This window comes from Dermochelys coriacea, chromosome 10 (assembly GCF_009764565.3).
Source record: "Dermochelys coriacea isolate rDerCor1 chromosome 10, rDerCor1.pri.v4, whole genome shotgun sequence".
Classification (NCBI taxonomy): Eukaryota; Metazoa; Chordata; order Testudines; family Dermochelyidae; genus Dermochelys; species Dermochelys coriacea.
In genome coordinates this window covers 84,352,834-84,379,433 of record NC_050077.1, presented here as the reverse complement: position 1 = coordinate 84,379,433, position 26,600 = coordinate 84,352,834, and the positions used below count along the sequence as shown (strand labels likewise).

Here is a 26,600-nt window from a genome sequence, read left to right as displayed (position 1 = left end):
TTAAAAAGTGCAGTTTCTTAAGTTCCATAGCTCTTCATTTGATTTATTTTTCCTTTAGAAGAATTTGTTTCATCCTGTATATCAAATAAAATAAATGCTATATGCTTTTTCCAAATTAGCCACTTGACGACATTTTGAAACACTTATAATTGCAAATAATTTTGGTTTTCTCAACAAAGATTGGCTAATAGTTAAAGTCTAACAGCTTTTGGTATACATTTTCAAAAATGCTCTGGTCCATGTTTCAGAGTAGCAGCCATGTTAGTCTGTATCCGCAAAAAAGAAAAGGAGTACTTATGGCACCTTAGAGACAAGCAAATTTATTTGAGCATAAGCTTTCGTGAGCTACAGCTCACTTCATCTGATGCATCCAATGAAGTGAGCTGCAGCTCACGAAAGCTTATGCTCAAATAAATTTGTTAGTCTCTAAGATGCCACAAGTCCTCCTTTTCTTTTTTCTGGTCCATGTTGTGGCTTTTAAGTCATGGCTCGAGCTGAATGGGTGCAGCGCTGCAGGAACCCCATAAGGAATCCTGATTTAGTCAGCTGGTGTTCTCTCTCAGGGGTTCCAGGTAGTGCACAGTGCAGGGACAGTTCCACCACCCTTTCAACAGGTATACCTGCCTCTTCACTCAGTGGGAGTGGAGCCACCTTAGTCTCTAAGGTGCCACAACTACTCCTTTTCTTTTTGTGAATACAGACTAACACGGCTGCTACTCTGAAACAGAATTTACGCATCTAGTGCCCCAGTGGGCTAGCCAGGAGCAGAGCCTGCATTTCCCCTTGGGATTGTTCCTGGTCCCTTAACAAGGGCACGTCAAGGTCAGGCTCCTTGTGTCGTTATCTTTTTCCCTGCTCTTGTACACCAGATTACACAATCAAGCCTTGTGTTCGTTACCTGTTATGATTATAACTTACTCTCTACACCCTACTACTTTGAAAACATGAGGCACTGCTAATACCTCTCTACATTGAGACAATATTTTATTATGCAAGTAAGAAACAGTCTAGTCTAGTATGCTTATAAGTTTTCATCTTCGTTCTGCCACTGACTCAGTGTGGTCTGGGGCAACTGAGGAAATCTCTCTGTCTCAGTTATGGAAAGTAATGGCAAAAATGATGATTAATCATAGCTATTTCTTTTCAAAAACTACATCGTGCACCAGATTCAGCAGAAAGTGCCGGAGTTGGGGATGGGGTGGGACAGGACGGGGCGGGGCAAGACTATATGTGTGCATGCACGTGCAAGGGAATGTAGACAGTGAAAGAGGGTGGGCAGAAAGTGGTGTGTGAGTATGCAGGACAGTGAAGGGATGCAGGTGGGAAGGGTACACGTTTGTGTGTTCAAGGGAATTTGGGATGCAGGGGAGAGAGGGAAACTTGGGTTGTATGAAGGAGAATGTAGAAGAAAGTAGGGAGGGGGCATTTGGCGTGTGTGCACAGGGATATGTAGGGAATGACAAAAGAAAGGGCAGATTTGTAGAATGGGGAAAGTGGGATATACTCTCCATTGCTTTGCTATGCTCTGGTGAAACAAAGCAGCTGTAAATGCAATTTAACTGACTAGTATGCTCTTGCTGCAGAGTGCCATAAAGGAGTTTCAGCACACCAGTGAACTGACCATAAGTTTTTTTTTTTTTTTTAAGGTTGATACTTCATATCTTCAAACAATTGGAAATAACACATGATAACATTCTCTTTGGGTTATGAAATTTTAAATTAAATACAAACAGGGAAATTCTTAACCCTGGTGTACACACGGGGGGGGGAATCGATCTAAGTTGCACAACTTCAGCTACATGAATAACGTAGCTGAAGTCGACGTACTTTAGATCGACTGACCGCGGTGACTTGACTGCTGCCACTCCCCTGTCGACTCTGCCTGCGCCTCTCACGGCGCTGGAGTACAGGAGTCGATGGAGAGCGCTCAGGGGTCGATTTATCGCGTCTAGACTAGATGCGATAAATTGATCCTCGCTGGATCGATCGCTGCCCGCCGATCCGGCGGGTAGTGAAGATATACCATTAGAGAAAGGTATGTTAATATGGAGGTAAGGTTGAGAATACATATCAGTAAGGCTACGATTTTCTCATGGATATTTTTAGTAAAAGTCATGGACAGATCAAAAAGTCATGGAAATCATGACCTATCCCTGACTTTTACTAAAAACATCCCTGACAAAATGGGGAGGGAGGAGGATCCAGCATCATGACAGCGGGGTTGGGGAGTGGGTGGGTGTTAAAATCTAATGTACATTTAAAAATCAGTTTAATCTAACCTGGAACCAGCAATACTAGAATGCTGTAGTCCTATAGGCAACTGTTTGATCGTGGTGAATGTGTGAAATGTCTAGTCAGGTGCCTAATGAATCCGCTTTTGGTTAACAAGCCAAATTCGGGAGTGACCCAGCTTGTTACAAATTTCACAGATTCATGTGTTCTTCTTTGAGTGCTTGCTCATGTCCATTCCGTATTAGGTGTGTGTGCTTGCCACATGCACCAGTGCTGGAAGTTTTCCCCTCAGTAGGATCCATAGGGGGCTGTCTCTGGCGTCCTCTGGAGTGATGTCCGCATGGCACGGTATAAGGGGCACCGCTGGTTCCCCCCACCCTCAATTCCTTCTTGCCGCCAGTGATGGTGCTGGAACATCTGCTGCTTCAGCTAGCATTGTTTTGTTCTCTGTCCTTGCGAACTTTGAAAACCTGTAATATAGTTGTATATAGTTGGTAGTTGAATTAGTTACCCTTAATAGTAGTTCTCAAACTCTTAGTTAGTCCCGAACGGGACTCAGCCGGGGAATGGGGCATGCCCCGTCCCCAGGCTTTAAGCCCTGCAATCGTTGCAAACAGCTTATGCCCATCAGCGATCCTCATAGTAGGTCCTTGGGTGAGGGGCACATAAGCGACAAGTGTTGTCTTTGTAAGTCCTTCAAACCCAGCACAAAAAAGGAACAGGACAATCTCTTGAAGGCCCTCCTGATGGAGTCAGCATTCACTCCGGCATTGGAGCAACAATCCGACTCAGCACCGAGCATCGCGGCATCGGTGCACAGTGCTCCGAAGTTGCCATCCATGAGTCGGCACCAGTCCCCCTCTGTGGCTCCAGCCAAGATAACAGGAAGGGGAAGATCCCCAACCTCCTGCAAGGGAAAAGAGAGGGCTGGGGGTGAGCTCAATGCCCTCTTCAGGAAGTCAGGCCCCAGCTCAAGACAAGCAGTGTAGCCCATCCTATGCTTTGCCTATGACTCCAGATAGTGGTACAGGCCTCTGTCAGCTCCAGATGCCATCGATGCCCGAGGCTCTGCAGGCAGCTCAGGAGATCGTGACGCTTCTGGTGCTGCCCACACCGGCTCCAGCGGTACCCAGGTCTTGGGGTAAGCCCGCCTTGGGATCTCCTCGTATGTCCCCGCCCCAGCGGTACCGTTCCCCATTGCGTGGGACGTCCTGCCACCACTTGCCCGCCTAAAGCCGTAATGCCTCAGATAGGCAGGCTCAGCGGAGCCCTCTTTGGTCCCTGGACCTTGGGCACAAGCAGCAGGATTTGAGGCATACCTCGACGATAGCCTGGCACAGACCCACTGAGGCATGCCTCCCCCCTCCCCCCGGTAGGAGCACTGAGACCAACCTCTGCATCGCAGAGAGCTCGGTACATATCCTGGGACCAGTTGAGGGATTGAAGTCACTGGATTGCCATTGTCAGTCTCTGAGACGGGGATCGCCACATTTGGGGAGTTCCTCCTGGCACGTGATCGCTCCCGGTCCTGCTCGATATCTCAGTACCAGTCGGATAGCATAAAGCGTAGATCGCCGGGTTTCCAACACCGATCCGCTGAATACCGTCAGTCCCCGAGGCCCTGACCAAGACGTTCATCTCGCTCAGACAGGTCTGTCTCCAGACTCGGCGATGAGCACCGATCAGATAAGATCCACCACTCCGCCAGATCCTGGTCGCTGGATAGTGACTGCTCTGGCTACAGCTCCAGCACCCAGCAGGGCTCCCTAACTGTGGGGCAACCTCCGGTGCCTGCGTTATCACCTACATCATCAGCATCGAAACCTGTCCCATGACCCCAAGCACAGTGGCCAGCGTCCTGGTAACCATGGAACCCCTGGCGGTTCACCCAGCCTTCCCAGGCTGCCTGCTCGGTGTCGGGAGCCTCAGACAGGCCAGTGGCCTCAACATCCTGACTTCTTCCTCCAGTGCTCGGGACTTCGGAGGGAAGGACCCCACAGGTCCAGGAGGACCCAGGGGAGCAGCCTGCTGGACCACCAATAGACATGGATGCTTCTGTTGTACCAGGATTGTCCTTGTCATCGCTGGACGAGGCTATCACAGAACCCCCTCACTCAGTTCCTCAAGATGAGGCTAAGGCGCACCAAGAACTATTGAAGAGGGTTGCATCTAACCTGGGGCTCCAGACTGAGGAGTTGGAAGAGCCTTCGGACTCCATGTTTGATGTCCTCTTCTCCTCGGTCCCTGCCAAGGTGGCTTTACCCCTTCGCAAGGGGGTATCAAAGATTACCACTGCCCTCTGGCAGACTCCCTCCTCCTTGCCCCCATCTCCAAAAGGACCGAGGGCAAGTACTTTGTGCCAACAAAAAGGCATGAGTACCTATACTCCCACCCAGCCCCCAGTCCCCTTGTGGTTGAGGCAGTTAACCACAGAGAGAGGCAAGGTCAACCCGGTGCTACCCCCAAAAATAAAGACTCAAGAAGTCTGGATCTTTTTGGATGTAAGGTTTATTTGTCTCCCAGCCTGCAATTGAGAGTGGCCAATCACCAGGCCCTCCTTGGCTGCTCTGCTTACAACATGTGGCAGGCCATGACCAAGTTCAAGGCTTTGCTCCCTGAAGGGTCCAGGAAGGAATTCCGGACGATCCTCAAGAAGGACACAACAGTGGCCAGAGCGGCCCTCCAGGGGGCTTCAGACGCGGCAGACTCTGCAGCCCGCACCATGGCCTCCACTATTTCCGTGCAGCGAGCTTCCTGGCTGCTCCTCTCGGGCTTGTCCACCGAGGCTCAGCAGTCGATGCAGGACCTTCCCTTTGATGGCCAGGCCCTATTTGCAGAACAGATACGAAGCTTCATGGGTTAAAGGACTCCCGTACCACCCTGAAAACACTGGGGCAATATGTCCCAGGCCCGGCACGTAAGCGGTTCAAACCACAGCAGCCTCAGGGACAAGGGAACCAACCTTGGCAGGACCTGCCTCACAAGAAGGCCAAGGGCTAAAAATGCCACCTGAGCCACGCCATGGTCAGTCAGGCTCCACCTGGAATAAGCAAGGGGCCAAGTGACTGTTTTGAGGGTGCACCCGAGGGTGACCTACCAGATTATTCCCTGGATCCGTCTTCTCTGTTTTTTTTCCAATTGCTTTTCCTTTTTCCTCCCTGCATGGACAGCAATAACCTCAGACTGTTAGGTCCTGAACACAGTGGTGCAGGGCTATACCCTCCAGTTTCTTTCTGCTCCCCACTTCTGCACCCCCTTCCTTGTCCCTCTTCAGGGACCCTTCTCACAAGAGTCTCCCTGTGCAGGAGGTTCAAGGGTTGCTGCAGCTGGAGGCCGTGGAGGAAGTTCCTCTAGAGTACAGGAACGGGTTTTTATTCCCAATACTTTTTAATCCCAAAGGCCAAGGGCGGTCTACGTCCCATTCTGGACCTGTGAGACCTCAACAAGTACCTAAATAAGATGAAGTTCTGCATGGTCTCTCTGGCCTCCATCATCACCTCCCTGAATCTGGTAGACTGGTATGCCACTCTTGACCTAAAGGACAGTTACTTCCACATAGTAATCTTCCAAGGGCACAGATTTTTTTCTCTGATTCACTGTGGAACCTGGCCACTACCAATTTATGGTTCTCCTGTTTGGCCTGGAGAAAGCACCGAGGGTGTTTACCAAGTGCATGTTAGTGGTGGTGGTTTACCTCAGGCGCCGGGGTATCCAGATCTACCCATACCTTGATGACTCGCTGGTCAAGGGCAGCTCCAGGTCTCGGGTCCAAAAGGATGTTGAGGTATTGCAAGCCACGCGCTGCTCCCTGGGCCTACTGGTGAATGACAAAATGTCTACATTAGTTTAAGTTCAAAGGATAGAATTCATTGGAGCGGTGCTCAACTCAACCTGCGCGAGAGCATTCCTGCTGCTAGAAAGGTTTTGGACATTGACAGATCTTATCGTGAAGGTGTCCGCGTTCCCCCTGATTAGGGTCTGCCTGCGTCTGCTGGGCCACGTGGCAGCTTGCACATATGTTGTCCGCCATGCCAGGCTCTGGATGCGGCCCCTGCAGCAATGATTTATTCCCAGTCCAGAGATTACCTGAAAAAGATGGTTACCATCCCCCCGGCAATACACACCTCTCTATGATGGAGGACCGATCTCGAGAAGGTCCTAGAGGGAGTTCTGTTCAACAGCCCCCCTCACTCCATCAAGTTGGTGTTGGATGCCTCGGACCTCGGCTGGGGTGTGCACCTTGGAGATCTCCAGACCCAAGGTATGTGGTCCCCGGAGGAGTTGGTGCTCCACATAAGTGTCAAAGAATTCAGAGCAGTCTGATTGGCATGCAGCATCTTCCTACCTCGCCTGTTGGGCAAGGTGGTGAGAGTCCTGATGGACAACACAGTCTCGATGTTGTAAATCAACAGGCAAAGGGAAGCGTGCTTGTCGGCTCTCTGCCAAGGCACTCCATCTCTGGAACTTCTGCATTGACCACGAGATCCACCTGGAGGCTTGTCACCTCCCTGGCATCAAAAACACGCTAGCAGATCACCTCAGCAGGGCCTTCTCCTTTCACCACGAATGGTCGCTCCACTGGGAAGTAGCCTACATAGTCTTCTAGAGGTGGGGAGCTCCCCAAGTGGACCTGTTCACCACCAGGCAAAACAGAAAATGTCATCAGTTTTGTTCTCTGCAAGGTCTGGGCAAGGACTCCCTCTCCAGTGTCTTCCTCCTGTCGCGGTCGGGGATCCTGATGTACACGTTCCCTCCGATTCCACTCATCAGCAAGGTCCTGGCAAAGATCAAGAGAGACAGGGTGCAGGTTATCATGATCTCCCTGGTGTGGCCTCGCCAGCACTGGTTCGGCACACTCATGAACCTGTCAGCAGCCCCTCCTGGCCCCTGCCCAACCGACCAGACCTGCTGCCACAGGACCACAATCAGCTCTTACACCCCAACCTCGCATTCCTCCATCTCTCGGCATTGATACTGCATGGCTGAACCTGGAGGAGCAGACCTGTTTGGAGAAGGTCCAACAGGTCCTCCTGGGAAGTAGGAAGCCCTAACTAGACTGACTGACTTGGCCAAGTGGACAAGATTTTCCCGCTGGGCATCCGAGCATGGCATCTCTCCCTCGTGCTCTTCCATACAGGCTGTCCTAGACTACCTGTTTCATTTGAGGAACTAGGTCCTGGCACACTCTTCCCTTAGAGTGCATCTCACAGCCATCTCCACTTTTCACCTGCTTTTCACTGATCCAAGGACAGACATTTGTTTTCCCATGACATGACAGTCAGATTCGTGAGAGGGCTTGATAGACTCTTCTTGCAGGTACAGGCTCCTGTCCCACAGTGGGATCTTAACTTGGTTCTCTCTTGGCTCACCGGCCTGCCCTTTGAGCCGCTGGGCCCCTGCTCCTTTTCCCACCTGTCATGGAAACTCGCGTTCCTGGTGGCGGAGACATCGGTAAGACGAGTCTCTGAGATTAGAGCCTGGACCTCAGAACTGCCATACATCGTCTTCTACAAAGACATGGTTCAGCTGTGGGCCCACCCAGCCTTCCTGCCAAAGGTGGTGTCTACCTTCCATATGAACCAGGACTTCTTCCACCTGGTGTTCTGTCCCAAATGGCACAAGACCAGCGAAGAGAGGTGTCTTCGTGCACTGGACATCCGAAGGGCCTTGGCTTTTTACTTAGAACATACCAAGCCTTTCCGTAAATCAACTCAGCTCTTCATCACTAAAGCAGATAGGATGAAGTGCTTTCTGGTGTCCTCGTGGAGGATTTCCAATTGGATCACCTTCTGCATAAGGACCTGTTACAACCTGGCGTTATGACCATCCAGATTGGATGGGATTCTGTGCAGTCCTCCCAGCTTTCTACATTGATGTAAAAGGATGTCATATCATTTTTGCACATGTCGTTGTACTGCCATAAAGGGCAACCCCACTTTCTAAAGCTGTCTCGAGTGTTGCTGTACAAAATGTTCTTGGGGATATGGTCTCCTTCCATTCTCCTGATATGACTGAGCCATTGCAACCTCCTCTTCTTGATAGTAGTTTCCAAGTGTATCTGTCATGTGCACTCCAGCACCTCTGTGTTTTGGTATTTTGTCTTCCCATTCTATTTTCTGGATCTTGCCCAGCCATCTCATGTGGAAGCTGTTCAGTCTCCTAATGTGCCTAGCATATGTAGTCCATGTTTCTGAACATAAAGTAGGGATGACAGCACACAAGTCTCATAGATTTACATCTTCGCCTTCGGCGATAGTTTGCTGTTATTCCATGCACGTTTCTGTAATAGCCCAAAATTCTTAGCTGCTTTTCTGATTGTTAGTTCAGTCTGATGGTCAAGATTTCTGCTGATCATAGAACCCAAGTAGCAAAAGCTGTCAACAATGCAGAGATTTACCCTCCAGGGTGATGTCAGGCATTGGTTCTTCCACCCTTTGGTACACGATCAGAATCTTCTTGAAACTAATTGTCAACCTGAATCTCTTGCATAACACACAAAATCTACCCAAGAGATTTTGCAGGGAAGATTCACTGTGGGCAACCAAAGCTGCAGCATTCGCAAATAGGAAATCTCTCAGAACCAGCTCTTTCCCCTTGGCTTTCACTCTAGTTCTTGCTATGTTGAACAAGCCTCCATCTAGTGTGGTTCAAAGATAAATGCCATCATTGCTGTCCTTAAACGCATGAGAGAGCAGGAATGCAAAGTAGAAGTTAAAAAACACAGCGGTTAGGACACACCCTGTTTCACCCTGTTGTTGATGTCAAAGGCACTTGATTCCTAGTCAGCAACGATGGCCCAGCGGTTAAGGTGATTAACCTAGGTCTTGGGAGACCTGGGTTCAATTCCCTCCACAGACTGCCTTTGTGACAATGGGCAAAGTCACTCAGTCTCTCTGACACTGTTCCCCATCCTGTGCTTTGGATGATTTTGTTAGCTATTTTTTAAAAAAGCCTCATCCACCTTCTTTTTGGTTAGGTGGTCTATAGTAGAACACTATCATGACGTGTATTAATGTTCTTCTTCAAGTATGTGTCCCTGTGTGTTCTCCACCAGAGTTTGTGCAAGTGCCTGTGTGCACTCAATTGGAGATTTTAGCAAGCAGTGTCTGAATACACAACTGCACACCATCTATTGTCATGCTCCAGTATCAAGGTTTATAAGGAGGCACAAACCCACTACCACTCCAATTCCATCTCCATAGTCCTTTGCTCAAGATGTATCTTAACAGTGTCCGCTGCTAGATCTACAGCTTCCTTGCTCTTGCTTAGTATTTTATTTTAATATGTTTTTTTCAATGTTAATGTTTTAGCACACATTTATGCTTTTTTGAGGGAGTGGTTCCCACATCTAATCCCTTTCCTTTGTCAGGACTTTCACTTTCAGCGGTTACGTCTTTTCTGTTCTTTTCCTGCCTGGGTTATTCCAAAGATCCCAGGCTTTAAAACCTGCTAGACCTGCCAAAGGTCTTTTACCCTCAGTGACAGTTATTCCGTCGTCTCTGCTGTCTTGGAGAGTCCTGCGTCCTTTGGCCACGGTCTCTCTGACTGTGCCAGTGCCTTTAGCCTTGTTGAGTGAGAACCATGGGTCAGCTTCAGAAGTGAACCGTTCCAAGAGGAAGAGACCCCACTCCCTGGCGAGAAACTCCAAAAGAACAGAAAAGTCACCTTCAAGGCCAGGACTTAGGGAGAGCTTGCTTCTGGGTCAGCAAGGCCCTTTATGCTGGTCCTGTGGACATACGGCACCAGAAGGTGCCAGGGCTGACCAGATGGGCATACTGCTAAGGGAAAAATTTCCAGCGACTGACTTGGGGCGTGCACATAGCTACAATGGAATGGACATGTGCAAGCACGTGAAGAAGAACTTTTCATGAACACGTCCATGATTGGTTGAGCCCATCTGGAAAAGGTCTGAACCAATTAGTTCTTCAGGGACCACTCATGCATCCTGCGAGGCATCTCTCCTGGGGCAATCTGCAACCACATTGTTTTCCCCTGCCAAATGTATTGCTACAGGGTAAATGTGGTGGTGGATGCACCAATCCTATTTCTTTATTGCCTCCGCACCCAAGGAGGCGGAGTGAGCAACCTCATTAGTTTATATAATACATTGCCGATTTATTGTCCGTTACTTCCTGCACAATCTTCCCTTGCAAGTGAAGAAGGAATGATCTGTGGGCCAGGTGAACAGCTGTGCAGCATTCTCTCTTGAGAAGACCAGTGTCCTTAAACCATTAAGTTGCTCAAGTGTGCTCCCTAATCCTTTGTTGATGCATCTGAAGTCACTGTCCAACATGGTCCTGGAGAAGTGAATTGCACACCTTTGAGCATGTTGGCCCTGTTTGACCACCAGTGTAGAGAGGCTGTAATTTTCTGGGACATGGTGGGAGACAACTGAAGACAGTCCAAATTTGGACTGTAGACAGGGATGTCCAGTGTTGCAAAGGTATCATTGTCAGAAGGGCAAATGGAGTCATGTAGATAATGGCTGCTATAAACCCCTTTGAGATCCAGGAAGAAGTTTATCATCAATGTGGGGCAATTTCGGATCTTCAGTAGGCATTGCTCCATTTTGAGAAATCTGTCTTCTGGGAGAAGGGCTATCCCTGCTGTTGAGTCCAATATGGGACCTATAAAGGGGATTTTTTGAATAGGACGAAAGACCGATTTGGAAAGCTGAGGAAAAATTCTAGATGTGATAAGAGGTTGGTTTGGCTACAAACACTGTAGAAAGCTTTCTGTTCAAGTAAGATCAGGTCTTCAGTGGTCAAGAAATGTATGCTTCCATCAGAAGACCAAGACCAATATGACTGTTGATGATATGGAACTTCCTATTAATCTGTGGAGTTCCCTGTTTGTTCCTTCTTGTACTCAGGCCTTGCCTACACAGAAAATTTACACCAGTTTAGTGAATCAGTGCAAACCCTGTGTGGACACTCTTATTTTGGTACAAGAGTGACTAATTTCAGTTTAGCTTAAATTTGTTCCTAATTGACTTAAGGATAAACAAAAATAAAGCTGGTTTAAATCAAAATAAAAGTTCAGTCTTTTGCACCAGTTTAACTAATTGGTTTAAAATAACACCTTTACTTAAACTAGTGCAACTCTATATGCAAACAAGTTTGTAAAAAGGTAAACAGAGGACAATATCCTTCTCCTAGCCCTTCGGTGGCCTCCCTGATCCTGGTGTGCAGGATCTCATCCCTGCTCAGCAGTAGTAGAAATTTCCATTTGCCAGTTGTAAAATCCAGTGTCACAAGGCTGGTAGTCTATGACACTTTAAAATCCTGCCTAAGAATCCGTCATCTGAATTAAATTTTTGATTTTCTGCCATGTTCAAGATGTAGCAGCTAAGATTATGCTGGGTAATATTGGTGGTTTGCCATTTGACAGTGAGATTTCTTTTTTGTGTGTTTTCCAAAATGAAGTACAAATTCAAGTAGGTAATTTTCATGACTCCTAACCTAGTGCTATAGATATTTCTTCAAGCCCAAACCCATATAACATAAACATACATACACATTTTTACTGGGTTACTAGGTATGCTTATGTTTTTGTCAGCCTGGGGCATTTGAATTGGTGGAACTTCTTTATGTATCAGATGTGTAATTCTTAATGGAAGAAGGTCATTGAGAAGGCTGACTAACTAGATGTTGACATTCATCGTCTTGTAATGTGTGGCTGCTGACTGACAGAACCTGGATCAGATTGATCAGAGTTGCAAAATACAGTTTTTAGTTAGGAAATTATTACCTGGTTCCTGTATTTTTAAAATGATTGCTGACTGCATCAAGTTTTCCAGTAAATCAGTTAAAGATTACTTTACCATTTTACCTTTTCACTCATAGAAGAGTTGACTGATATTGCAAGTTGGTTGAAATATTTTGAATGCTCAAATATTACTATATGAGTAATCTATCATTTCTGTCCAGTGTATTCATAATGACCATTTTTATTTAATAATCTGTACAGACTGTCTATAGCTTCAACTGTCCCTACAGTAAAGCCACTTTGAATCTTTCTGTATTATTTATTTAAATCCATCTCTTATTTCTATAGGTTTATGTGCGGTTAAGGCCATTCTTCAGAGAATTCCTGGAACGTATGTCTCAGATTTATGAGGTAATAATACTTAAATATCTCCCTGAAATTTTTTTTATATTATATATACTCATTTATATATGATGCTAAATAATGCAATAATGATGCAACTTTTTCCTCCTCTAATTTATAGATCATTCTTTTTACTGCTTCTAAGAAGGTGTATGCAGACAAGTTACTGAACATACTAGATCCTAAAAAGCAACTGGTCAGGTAAACTTGATTAAAAACTCGTGTAAATATCTAATGTTAGGCTAACTGATTTCTTAATTATAATTTTGTAAAAAAAATAAATGGATCATTACACATTAACTTCTTCGTTGTAGTGTGCCTCACTAAATTGACCTAGTGTGTATGCATGAAATGGGAAAATGAGAGGTGGAAAGGCAATTTAATTATTGTACAAGGGATACTAGCGACATAAATCCTAGCCATTTTTGTACTCCAGTCTGACGCTTAAAGCGTATGTATCCCTTGATCCATCATAACATATTTGAGATTTACTCATTACATCCAATGAAGTGAGCTGTAGCTCACGAAAACTTGTGCTCAAATAAATTTGTTAGTCTCTAAGGTGCCACAAGTACTCCTTTTCTTTTTGGGAATACAGACTAACACGGCTGCTACTCTGAAACCACTCATTACAAATGTAATTCTTCTAGCACCTCTTTCTCTGCTACATTATCAATATTTGACTGATTTTTAAGTGTATATCAAGAAAACAAATTGTTTTTGACAGAAAAAAATTCATTATTTGATGACTTTTTAAAATGTATTTTTATAGGACAATTCATAAAACTAATTTTAAATCCGTTATCTGCAGGATCAAAATATTTGCATCTTTCATTCAAGCATGAAATGATTTGTTGATGATTCTGGGAACAGTTATTTAGCCTTATTCATTTCCTAGTCTCTTTACCTGAAACCTGGGCTATGATGTAGGGGAGTGTCTTGCATTGCTCAAGAACAATTCCTCAAGATTTTTAAGGAAATGTTGGAGGGATTTGCATAGTGATCCTCATCTGGAAGGATGATAGACTTTTTGGATTGGAAAGTTGAAGCAGAAAAAAAGGGGAAATCCTCAGGGATCCATCCAAAATGTGATATCCTTATTAAAGGGAATAAATAATTTCCGCCTTCTCTGATTAGGGAATGCAAGATACTATGCCCAAGAGCTCATTTGTAAACTTCTCATTTGCATCATGTTAGCTCAGAAAATAGGGTGAAATCCCAGCCCCATTGAAGTATATGGAAAAACTCCCATTGACTTCAGTGAGATCAGGATTTCTCCTATTGTTTTTAAAGTATGGGACGCCAATCATAATTTACTTTAAGGCTTTAAAGATATATTGTCAACTTGTTTTAATTCAAATATTTTATACTTTCTAAAACTTCAGTATTCTAGTAGCATTTCACCTAATTGATATTTTTATGTAAATACTAAGCACTCTGGGGTAGGGACTGTCTTTTTATTACCTGTATGTACAGCACAGCAGAGCCCTTGTCGATGATTGGGACACTTACATGCTATAGTCATAAAAATAATAATAAAGTTTTACAGTGTATAGATTCTGCACCCAAGCTAAAGCTATATTTAGGCCTGGCAGAATTTGATGTTTATTTTTTTCATAATTTTGACAGATATCTATTTATTTTTAGGCATTTTTTTCTTTAATTTTTGTTGATTTAAGTTTTCACGGTTGCAGTAGATTATGGGAAAGTCAGATAATAGGGTTCTCAGACAGTAATTTAATGATAGCTATTAAGATTTAAAAAGTTAAAGCTTTATAACTGTTAAAACACTAACTGTTAACATCCCATGTCAAAATATATAAAATAAATATCCTCAAATCAAGCTCTAATAAGTTCTCAAGCAGCATTTTTCTTACTTTGCCTATCTACATTTTTTGATTATTAACAATGCAAATTTTTGTTGTCGGTTTGTGTGTGTATGGTGAAATCAACATTTACAGACATTTACTGATAAAAATCTAATCCTGCCAATCCTAGCCATATGCTAGCCTAGCTCTAGGAATTATGTTAGGGAAGTTGTATGGCCAGTGTTGTACAGAAAGTCAGACTAAGTGATTACAATGGGCCATTCTGGCCTTGGAATCTATGAGTTTATATTTAAGGACTATAAATACAGAAGTACTTTTTATCTATTTATGGAATCTAAACTGTGAGTTTCAGTTAAATAGATCTTCAGTATTGGTGTGTGGAATCTGGACATATTTCTTGTACCTTTTTAAATGTTGTTTATTCACAGATTCACTACTATTATATTCATCATGCCAGTGTCCTCCTTAACATGCAGTAATAATACTCTTTTTGGACTCTTTTTAGGAAACGTAAACAAATGTTTTTATATGCATTTTATCTCATTTAGTCAGCATTATAAATTTGTTTTTGATGAAAGTCTTTAAATATAATCAAATATGAATAACATAAAAAGGAATTATAAGTATTAAAGGAATCTATCCCATTAATAGAAAAGAGAAAAAAGATGCTCTAATAAATTTGTTAGTCTCTAAGGTGCCACAAGTACTCCTTTTCTTTTTGCGAATACAGACTAACACGGCTGCTACTCTGTATCCCATTAATGTGTGGGAGGTTACCTAGCTATCTCATTCTTAATGGGAGTAACTTATGTAATACCTCACAAGTCTCTGAAAAAGTCTTTTGCAGCTCTAATTTTTATGACTCAGAATGCAATTTTAAACTTATTGGGACAGGATAGATACAATGAAATGGGCTGGTGCATCTGAACTATATTCTAAGAATTTGCACTGGATCCACACTTGTGATTCATGTGCCACTGAAAAGCTGACATCAAGGCTTGATTAATTTTGACTTTAGCCTAAAGGTAAACTTGTCAGGCACTCCACACATATGACTCAGAATTTACATATCAAATTGTTTGTCACTGAGCAATCAGCTTATTTTCTTCCATAGTAACAGTGGGAGCTCCACCCCTTTGTGAAATTAAACATTTCAGAAACATCTTTTTTTAATTTCATTTAAACAGGTTTCCTAAGTTGTTGAACAGCCTTAGAGAGATTGTCATAATAAGAAAATTTAAAGCTTAGAAAGATGCACTTAGATTGTAATATGATTTTAATGTAACCTATATTTGAAAGTCAGTTTATTCTATAGTTAAGGTGATGAAGCTTCAGTTGTATTTTTAATACTACTTTAAACAACCTGACACCTTGACCACTATCTGAACATTTCTAATTATTATACAGCCTCTCTCTGTTGAACTAAATGGGAGCAGGATAATTGGGGGGAAAAAAGCAGTTGATGGAATGTTTTGGCCTTGAGGTTTTTCTTAAGCTATTGTAACTGACATAGGTTAATTGCCAACACAGGTAATATTCAACAGAAAACATTCCTTCTAATATTGTCTATTCTGGCCTGTACAGGGATCGGGAGGCTTTGTTCTCTACTGGTTAGAGCAAAGGACTGGAAGCCAGGGTTCCATTCTGGGGCTAACCCCTGACTTTCTATGTGACCTTGGAAAGTCACTTGAGCTCCTTGTATGTCTCTGTCAGCTCCTCTGGAAAACTGGTTAAAAAGCAGGACCTCACTGACAGCCAGATGCTGCATCATAACTATCATGGGCAAATGAATTACAAAAAAAAGTACAGAATTTTATTAATCCCTTTCTTTGGTTTTAAACATTATATTTTTAGAGAAACACACAAGTTCCATGTTAAGTCATGGCAATACTTGAATATAAGGTCTACCTATTTGCTAAGAATTTTGATGATGAAAGAATAGCCCAAAAGAGAGAGCCTGTTTATAAAAAAAGAAAAGGAGTACTTGTGGCACCTTAGAGACTAACAAATTTATTTGAGCATAAGCTTTCGTGAGCTACAGAAAAGCTTATGCTCAAATAAATTTGTTAGTCTCTAAGGTGCCACAAGTACTCCTTTTCTTTTTTGCGAATACAGACTAACACGGCTGCTACTCTGAAACCTATTTATAAAAGGGCAGGTTCTTAAGAAGAGCTAAGCACATCAAGAAAGAAAAGTTAAGATTTTAACTTCCATAACATTTGGCAGCATTTAATTTTCTTTTTCTCTGTGCAACATATTTTTTAAGTTACTAAATTAATTAATTTTCCTTTAACCCATAGGCATCGACTTTTCCGTGAGCATTGTGTTTGTGTACAAGGAAATTATATAAAAGATTTAAATATCCTTGGTAGAGATCTTTCAAAAACTATCATAATTGATAATTCACCACAAGCCTTTGCCTATCAGGTAAGCATTTTTGTGATGGTCACACTTTTTAGAATTTGTAAAAACCTTCTCTGAAAATGAAAACAAAAACTTTTAATTTAACTAGGTAAATTCAGAAAATGGTAGGTGTTTTTTAAAAAAAAAAAAAAAGTACCTCATTCATTTGTAATAAATCCACCTCAAAATATGTAGGGTACTTTATTAATAGGAACGTTTTAGCATTTTAGATGTTCCTTGAGCATTTCAAAAATAGTATAATTTTAAAAAATAAAATAATGTAAGTGAAAAGAATTTCTGTGTGGCAAACATTCTTCAGAATACTTCACCATACTCACAACATTTCCTTTGTATTTTGATTATTTTTAATGATAAGAAGGGCTTTAACACTTTTACTCAGTCAATTACCTCTTCTAGAAATACAGAAAATTCCAGTCTGTTAGGACTACTCTGACTTGGGCCGTGTTCACAAAATACACTCTTTCAGAACTAGTAGAAGAATTATGAGCAAAGAAATTGCTGGTTGAGGTGAAGTGTATACAACTATCAGACTCCTATATACTAGAGGTGTTCAAGTTACATTCCATGATCCAGATTTAGTCCAAAAATATGCATGCACGCTCTGTGTGTGTGTGTGTGTGTGTGTGTGTGTGTGTGTGTGTGTGTATATATATATATATAAATAAAATCCAGTCTCCATAACTGTATAGACATTAGGGAAATGGAGAGATTAATCTCCAGAGTCCTTCTACATTAGAGAATAGAATTGGTGTTGAAAACAGTAATCTGCCACGGTGGGTCTCAACCATTTTCAGTACCTGTTCAAAGGCTAATGATACAGTTTTGTTGTCTATAAATTCCGCACTAGTTCAGGGAAATCCACAGCTCACAACTGATGTCAGCACGATTCAATTTCATATTGCAAGCTGGGCTTCTGAACCAAAAGATCATGATCCAGAACACACTGAAGTTAATTGAAGGAAAGGACTTTTTCTGGTGTCAGTGAGTACAGTACAGGTCCTGATTTTGCTCCCGAGACGTTTCCTGGATTTGGCGGGCAATGAAGATCATGTTGGTTGTCCCACGAGATGGTCTAAAACCGCACTGAGATTCCAGCAATATTTCCTCAGCAAGGGGAAGTAATTGGTTTAAGAGAATTTTCCCTGCTGTAGATAGCAAGGCAATGCCTCTATAATTTCCACACTTTGACTTATCTCCTTTCTTAATGATTGTAACAATGTTAGCGTTTCTTAAGTCTTCTGGAATCTTCTTCTTATACCAGATATGAAGAATAAGTTTGTCGAGCTTCCTTACCAGTTCTTCACCTCCAAACTTGTAGACTTCAGCTGGTCTGCCATCAGGCCCTGCTGCCTTGTTGTTCTTAGTTTGCATAATGTGTCATGTTACTTCTTCGAGGGTGGGGGGGGGTCAGCAAGAGATTCTTTTTCATATTGTTGATAGATTTGATACTGGCATTAGGGACAGTTGACTCACTGTTCAGGAGTAACTCAAAATGTTCCTTCCATCTGGCTTTGCTGTCCTTACAATACGTTGACCCATCTTGGGCTTGGAGTGGGGTGGATCCATGGGAGCATGGACTCTAAATGGCCCTTACTGCCTGAAAAAAAAAACTACTCATGTTTATCAGCATAAAGCTCAATATCCTTGGCCTTTTCTCGACACCACTTATTTCTGATGTCATGGATTTTTCTTTGGGCTTCAGCCTTGAGTTGCTTGTATGATGATTTTTTCTGCTGGTGTGATGTCATTTTGCCACATGCGATGGGCTTTTTTTTTCTGGTTGAGCAGGCCCTGAAGCTATAGGGCTGTAGGGTTAGGTGCCACCACCTTATGTGCAGGTTCCAGTCATTCATGTCATGGAGCCAGCATAGAGGAGCATGATCTGTGATTAAGGAAAAGGGGCTACCCAGCAGGTAATATCGAGGGAGTCCACAGCCCACTGAATCACTAATACCTTCTTTTCAGTAACTGAGTGAGCCTTTTCTTGATGGAATAGCTTCCTGCTCAGATAAAGGATCAGGTGTTTTTTTCCCCCCTCCAAGTTATGCAAGAGCACGGTGCCAAGGTCAACATCCGAGTTGCCTGCATGTAGTATGAATGCCTGGGAAAAGTTGGGGCTGATGGGTTTCAGCCATGGGGCCCTGCGGCCCCCGAAAGGGCTTGAGACCTCCAGCTGAGAACTGCCACCCTAGTGGACTGATGGTTTTATTCGTAAACAGCTGGAAAATGGTTGCGATTTCCTGGAGTTCTGAAATGCCTGAAGGGGTTGAGAAAGAAGTTTTCTCTTGTGAGGATAGGAATAAAGGGATTTGTCAGAAATCCTTCATCAGTTTATTAGTGCTCAGGTACTTCACTGGTCCCAGCCACTTTAATAAATTGTCTACCCATAATATCAGATAGGCATTGAATTTTGAGATGGAGTTACCTTTGCTGAAATTGATGCAAAACCGAACTGTCTGGTTTGGGAACCACAACTATGGGGTTCCTCCATTTGCTTTTTGACTCCCTGATTATTCCAACCTCCTCGATCAGGACTTCTCAGACTGTGTCCCACCACCTCCATGGTAAGGGCCTGGGGTTCTCCCTGTCACATTAGCCCAAGGTGGTCTCTAGGTGGTGTTGGATTAACTGTGTTCTCCCTGGGCAGAAGTAAAATACAGTAGCAAAGTCATTGGTCAATTGGAAGAGTTGCCTCCTCTTTACAGTGGTAAGTGCCTAACCTGCAAGAGTTGGTGTCGGGTTTTGGCCACTGGGTGTTTGGAGTCCTAGTTCAGGCTCCGTGGGGAAGGGAGTGAACAGCAGGTTTTCCTTGTGTCTTCTAAGGTTTAAGAAGATTCACATGGTAAATTCTGGTTTCCTTCCTTCTGCCTGTCATTTTTATCTCATCATCCACTGGCCCTTCCTGTTGAATAAATTCAAATGGACCTTGCCACTGGGCATTAACTTTGACTCGGCCAAAGGAAGCAGTAAAAAGACCTGGTCACCCGGGTAAAAGACCCTTAGTCATGCCCCTCCATATAATTTTGCACCTGCACCTATTCGACCTTTCTTAAACTTCCTCTGGTGAACACTCCGACGTCCCTGAGTCATTCCCTTCATTGTATGATGTACTGAATCACACTTAAAGCACCTATGTCTTGTTCCTCCCAGCCCTCTCAGAGCGAGTCCAAAATTCCCTGTGGCTGGTGGTCATAAAATAACTTGAAGGGAGAGAACCCCGTAAAGGCCTGCAGGACCTCCCTTATGGTAAAAAGGAACAGTTGGACTAGCCAGTCCTAGTGCTTGTAGTCATAACTAACAAAGCGTTTCAACATCCCCTTTGGAGTTTTATTAAATTGCTCCAGTAGGCTTATTAGTGCTCAGGTGGTACACTGGCTGCGGGTGGTACACAGAGGTTTTCAGGGACTTGTGCTTCAGAAAGACACATAACTTGTGCATCATCTGGGAGGTGAAATTAGTCCCTTTATCTGTTAGTATTTCTTGGGGAAATCCCATGCATGAGGAGCTTCAAGACCTCTGGGGTTATAGCCATAATTTTCACGGAGCGAAGGGGAACAGCCTTTGGGTACCTGGTTGCTTAGTCAACAGTTACTAATATGTACTGGTGTTTGGATGCAGTTATTTCCAGGGGCCTCTCTGCCTTTTGCATGGTAATATCCTTATAAATTGTCCGTTGACAGTCAATGTGGGCAGTGGGTTTCCTCAGAAATACTCAAATGGTCCAAAACGGTGAAATTAAAAATGTATTTACTCTGTATGTCAGAATTAATGCTATTAGGTTTTGAAGGAATTTTATATGTTCTAAACAATTACCAAAATACAAATTTTGTCAGTTTTATGTCTCATTAATTTCAGTGAGCAGCTGTTAAACTCAACTTCACTTGTGTACGTAAACTGGGGTCAGCATTGGTTTTACAAAAGTCTGCAGTATCTGCCTGTATTTGAACACTTTCTGAACATTTCTATCTATTTCAGTCCGGCAGAGATTTTAGTGCTATTTAGGTCAGCATTGATGTAGAGTATCACTAGTGTTCCTTTTTAATAGTTTTGTGCAAAGGAGGGAAATTTTTTACAAGTGGATTTTAAAACAACTTCTAGAACAAAAAATATGTATTGTTAAGTTCTGTTGGCACAAAATATATTTTACATAAAATACACTATGTCATCAGTGATCTTTTCTGGAGATATTCAGCATAAAAATTAACATATCTGTGATTTTATTTTAGCTTTCAAATGGAATTCCTATAGAGAGCTGGTTCATGGATAAAAATGACAATGAACTCCTAAAATTAATTCCTTTTCTGGAGAAACTTGTAGAGCTGGTGAGTAATGTATTCATCTTTTTTCATATACACTCTAGGTAAAATTTCAAAATTGCCTAAGTGATTTAGGAGCCTACATCACTTGGAAACTTCTGAAAACGTTTTACCTAGGAACTTTCCAAAACTGTCTTGTCTGGACAATAATCCAAAATATGTATAGGGAGTACTTATTTTATTAGTAAAAAGCAGAATGTATTGGATTGAGTACATGGCTAGAAGATTAGTTCCAGCTCTGACAGTACTATGGGACCTTCAGTTAAGTGATTTGCCTACCTGCACATCAGTTTCCTCATTTGTAAAACTGAGATACTACTTATCTCACAGGGTTTTTGTGAATGTTAATTAGTTAATGTTGTAAAGCTCTTTGAAAATATAAATCACTGTAAATGGTGTTGTATTATTATGTATACTAACATAATTTAAAAACATAACTCTTAAAATCTGACATATAGACACATTTATTATTTTAAAAACTGTAATCTTATTTTTTTCTGCAGAATGAAGATGTCCGACCTCACATCAGAGACAGATTTCGCTTGCATGACTTGCTACCCCCAGATTAAAAACCAAGCCTTTTTATCAAATTACTGAAGGGGGAAAAAATGCAGGACCCTTTTGGACTAAAACAAAAACATTGCCATTACTGTTGAAATTTTGCATTTTTGTACCCCGTCTTGCTTTTCTTATCTTTGGTGCCCAACAGTAATCAAGGGTTACAGAAAGAGACTTTCTATATCTCAGATTGAATACATACAGTACAATACAGTAGGTAGGCGAGAACAGAAAAGTCTTTAGAACTAGTGCAACTCCAATGAAATTTTTTTATGTACAGGACATCTGCAGTTTATAAAGAATTCTGTTTCTGCCACCAGCAGTTTGACCTGTAGAAACACAGGATTTTATGATATAACAGAGATTGAAAATGGACTCTTATTTTCTCTCTGTTCGGTGCTCTAAGTGGGTTTGTAGCCACTTTTCTGTTACTTTAAGATTCTCATTTCAACAGGAATGGCCAGTAAAAGTTGTTTTATTTTTCCTGTTAAGGTTTATAACCTTTTTACATTTTTGACCTGTATTAGCTTAGAATTTCATTATGCATTCCTTTTAGTTGAGGCGCTTCATAGTTTTTCTGGAAATAGCCAAATTTTATTAGTTTTTTATTATACAATTGAATGGCCGTTTTCCTGCTTTGTCTGCCTGCATACTGTATATTTGTTTAAAAATATTCTCTAGTTTTAGTCCATGTAAGTTTCATTTAGAAATACCTGCATTTATATTTTGTTTCTGTAATATTCTACTGTAGTTGAAATCTTTTCAAAAATCAAGAGACTGGCTAGATAAGAATATAAGAATTACTAATATTCAGAATATTTAAACCATTGTGATGGCATGTACTCTGGACAGACAATATCTTGCAGTGGCACGCTCAATTGATGGACAAGGAATACCTCAGATTATACTGTGCTTACAAATCTTTAAGGAGAATTATTTGGTCACCTGTTGGGTTTGATGCAAATCAATTACTGCTGCCTTCGGATTCCTCCAAGAGTGAAGTATTCTGCACAGTGGCTCAGTATTTTAAGATGTTTTGCATGGGCTGGTGGTACCTCCTGTTATGCTGTTTGTTTCAATCAGTTTTAAACTTTGTGTAACAGTGAAGGTACCTAATAGTAACTATGCATAATCCTGTGATACAGTACACTCCCATGCCACCAATGCAGTTAATATGCTATCATAGTGGTTTTCTATGCTATATGGAAATAGTCTTCAAGCCTTGGTTCTCTAATGCAGCTACCACAAGAGGTTGATATTTTTATAATGGTGTGTAATCTCCTTTTCAGGAGGCTTTTTATGGAAGGTATAATTTGTAAAAGTTAGGATGCTTTGCCTCTCGACTGCATTAACATGCCACAGGCTTGGACTGTTTTTGTGTAAAGGATGTCACAGAACGGCACTTTTTCTAAAGAGAAGTTTGATATTTTGTATGCTTGTTAAGAAAGTACAGTATTGGAAATTAAAGGTGGACAACTGATAATTGAGAAGTATGTCAATTAATTTTTTATGTATATTACCTGTTTACTTGTACAATTTTATTGTACAAATTACATGCAGCTTCATTTTCAAATGAGTCCTTAAAATAAGGAAAATCTTTTTAGGAAAACATTTAATTTTGTATTTTTGATTTTAAAAGGCATGAGTTATGTCAACTTTTTCCAGTGTATTAATGAAGATTTTAACTTTTCATCAGGTTGAGTGTTTTCTTACTATATTATCTGTTGTGTATGTAGTTAGCACATTGTGTCAATGAACTGTTAAAAAAAAAATTAGCATGTAGAGCAAGCCTGTTTTGTGGAAAATCCGTATTCATTAAAAAAAAAAATATCATCATGGCAGATTTTCTGCAAAAAAAAGTGAAAAGCATTTGCAATTCAGAATACTGATTTTTTTTTTTTAATTTTTTTTTTGTATTTAAAGAAAGGTATTTTGCTTGCAGGAAAGAAATACTACAGATTCATTTTAATGAGAATCTTTTAAATGTATTTATCTTTAGGGCATCTGGGCATCTTTACGCTGTTTGTCTTATGTCTTTATTGAAATAAAATGTACATAACATTACCTTTATATATGCTTTTGCGCAGACATGTGAACCCCAGAACTACCCCCACCCCTCCTGCTTTTATGCTAATATAATGGATACACTTACAGATTTGAAAATGGTCAGTTTGTTTTTGAGTTGCTGCAAGATTCTCTCACAATTTTTAAATTATTATTATTTTTTAATTTCCCTCTCAAACGCAAATCTAAGACTTTTTAAAGTTAATTTAACAATGAACTTCTCTTCAGAATGGAACTTCTTCCAAATTACCATAAATAATATGCTATACCTTATTAGGATTTTTTTATTCACTGCTAAATAAATCTAGCATAATGGAACTACCTTGAATAAGTTAATCATGGACATTCTCTTTGACTCAATAAAATGGTACAAGGTTTCCACCGATTAGAATCATTTTCCTAAGCATTTGCGTTCTAATTTATGCCATTTTGAGTAAAATTATTACAAAATTGGTCTTTCTCATTAAGCCAAAGTACACATTTCATTTTATACATGTATCTGTGTCATGATTTCAGATCACTGAGAAAAATTAGAATGTGAGATATTGCAATCTGGTTTCTAGGAAATGTAGGGAAAATTGATGATTTGGTACTACCTAGATGCACAACAAAATAATCTGTATAGACTGCTCCATAATACATATTAAATACTTGAATGTTAACATGCTGCAAATCTGATTTTTATAATTATAATCCTGCTTTGCTGAGAGAATGTCTTTTTAAAAAAATTAAGCTTATAAAAATGTCAAACACTTCTGATCTACATAATCTTTCCATCTAGTGCTCTTAGATGTGATCAGATTTTTTTCCCTGTTTTTCATTTTATTGGATTCTATGATGGGGTGGAATGACGAGAATTAAATACTACTCTGATCTTAGAATATCATACACAGCTAATTACAACCCATAATTATTGCTGATAACTGGGTGGGTTTGGTGTGTACAAGGTATTCAGGCTTTGGCCCTTTTTGAGTTACCTCACTATTATGCAATTAATCTTGTAACTGTATAACTTATCTGATTTTCTTATTTTTAGAAAATTTATCAGAGGCATAGCATAACATCCTCTTTTTACAGTAAATTCTTGGTGATTTTATTTGCCGTCTTTCACTACAGCCTGCTGTTTGTATAGTCCTTTTACATGTTCTGCACATGTTCCAGTCTAGCTTTGATCATTTTTACTTCTGACAGCAGAACTCGGATGAAAGACTATTACAGTTTCTTAGGATTTTGCAACATGCAATATATGTGGAAGCTTTTTTTTTTTTTTTTTAATTTAACTGTTTATATAGAAGGGTAACTGCCTCGATTTTATTGTTTTGTTTGTTAGTTCACATCAGTTATTTCACCTTCCATTTACATAGTAAAATATCTTTCATTATTACTCAGAAACTTTGAAAAGTCTGAATGGCTGAGGCCTGATCAAATATTGATCAAAGGCATCCTTCTGTTGGCAGTTCTTTGCAACCAAGTGTAAACTAAGGACACTGTGTCAACTTCCCTCAGACCCCGATTCAAGCATTTAAACATGTAATTAAAGTTAATTTATGTGTTTAAGTGCTTTATTGAATCGCTTTCATTCACAGAGCTTGTTTTGGATACTTGACAAACATTGTACAAGAAAGTAAACAGTCATGTGTGCATCCATTTTCCTTTGCTTTCTCTTCTGGTCCTAGCTTCCTTGGAGTGTTCGAATTGCTAATCACATTACTTTATTCTTCTTTGTCTAAACATCTAGCTCCATTCTGTTATCATATTACAATTAATTCTAAGTATTACAGGTCATTTGGCAATTTAACTTCAAATTGCTAAGTCATCATCTGATGATACTTTATCAGAATTGACAAGAATATGCTTTCTTTATTTCTGACATTGAAACCGACAGAAAAGAATTCATTTCACTTTCCCATCACTTTGTGGGTTCTGGAGGGCAAATGGGAGTAGTATAAACTATTGTTGTCACTAAAGTCAGCAGCTATGAATTAATGAGCCATTGTCATTTTAGCATAATTTTTCTAATCCCTTTAAGTTTTTAAGAGTTATAGTGGTCCCAATTGGGGCAGCACACAATCTATTTTGCACCACTCCATTGGTGCAAAGCACTCCTAAATCCAGTGGATCCAATCAATAGAGGGTCTTCCCTTCATAGGATTCTTGGGTTGCAGAGCCATAGTGAGTCCCTGTGGTCAAGTTATGGGGTATGGCTATAACATCCATCTGCCCTGGTGATCTGTGACTAAGGTACTATCCTTCCCCTATGATTGGGGATGACTAGCACAGAATGGAATTGGGGGAATGGAATAGGTGACTTTGCACCCTCCTTCCATCCCACAGCACCGCCAAGTATACCATGATGGCAGCTGTGTGGCTCGACTGGTAAACCCTATTATAGAAGCCTTTGTTAAACTAATAAACTTCAAAATTATTGAAATATAAAATTCTAGATTAAGATAAAAGATGCTTAACAGGATAACACTACCTATAGCATGTATGTAAATATTAAACCTGCTACCCATTAAAAAACAAAAAGTGACCAAGTGTGTCTCCTTGTTTTCCTGTAGAAATTCAGACTGACTAGTTGCGTTTATACAGTCTCAGCAGGTGCAGAGAGAAACCAATCTCGGTGCTTTTTTTTTATTCCATTGATAGTAAGACTTTAAAAGCTGCAGCATTTTTCTAGTGTGGAAATTATGTATATATATGTGGCAGGGGGAAGCATACCATCCAACTAGTCTACAATCGTTCTGGTTATATAAAAGCAATTAACCCCTTAAGTAGTTTAAAAAAATCTTTAAAGACTGATACAGAGGCAGATTAATGCAAGAGCTTTGGATCTAGGCTCTGGTCAAAAAGGACCCAGATGGAGCAATGAGGTAGGGCAGTGGTTCTCAACCGGGGTACCACATATCCCTGCAGGTACACAGAGGTCTTCCAAGGGATACATCAACTCATCTAGATATTTGCCTCGTTTCACAACAGGTTACATAAAAGACACTAACAAAGTCAGTACAAACTAAAATTTCATACAGACGATGATTTGTTTATACTGCTTTATATACTATACACT

The 26,600-nt window shown here is 41.2% G+C and overlaps 1 protein-coding gene across 3 annotated transcripts in view; it reads left to right on the top strand.

The window, feature by feature from the left end:
• CTDSPL2 (CTD small phosphatase like 2) overlaps positions 1 to 23,533 on the top strand; it is an 87,808-nt gene extending 64,275 nt beyond the window's left edge. For all 3 annotated transcript variants that reach the window (XM_038420179.2, XM_038420178.2, XM_038420180.2), the window contains 5 exons: positions 12,289 to 12,351; positions 12,464 to 12,543; positions 16,472 to 16,598; positions 20,822 to 20,917; positions 21,415 to 23,533. In XM_038420179.2, the coding sequence (XP_038276107.1) occupies positions 12,289 to 12,351; positions 12,464 to 12,543; positions 16,472 to 16,598; positions 20,822 to 20,917; positions 21,415 to 21,480 (432 nt within the window). In that variant the 3' untranslated portion in view covers positions 21,481 to 23,533. The remainder of the gene's footprint in view (positions 1 to 12,288; positions 12,352 to 12,463; positions 12,544 to 16,471; positions 16,599 to 20,821; positions 20,918 to 21,414) is intronic.
• Positions 23,534 to 26,600: the final 3,067 nt, after the last annotated feature.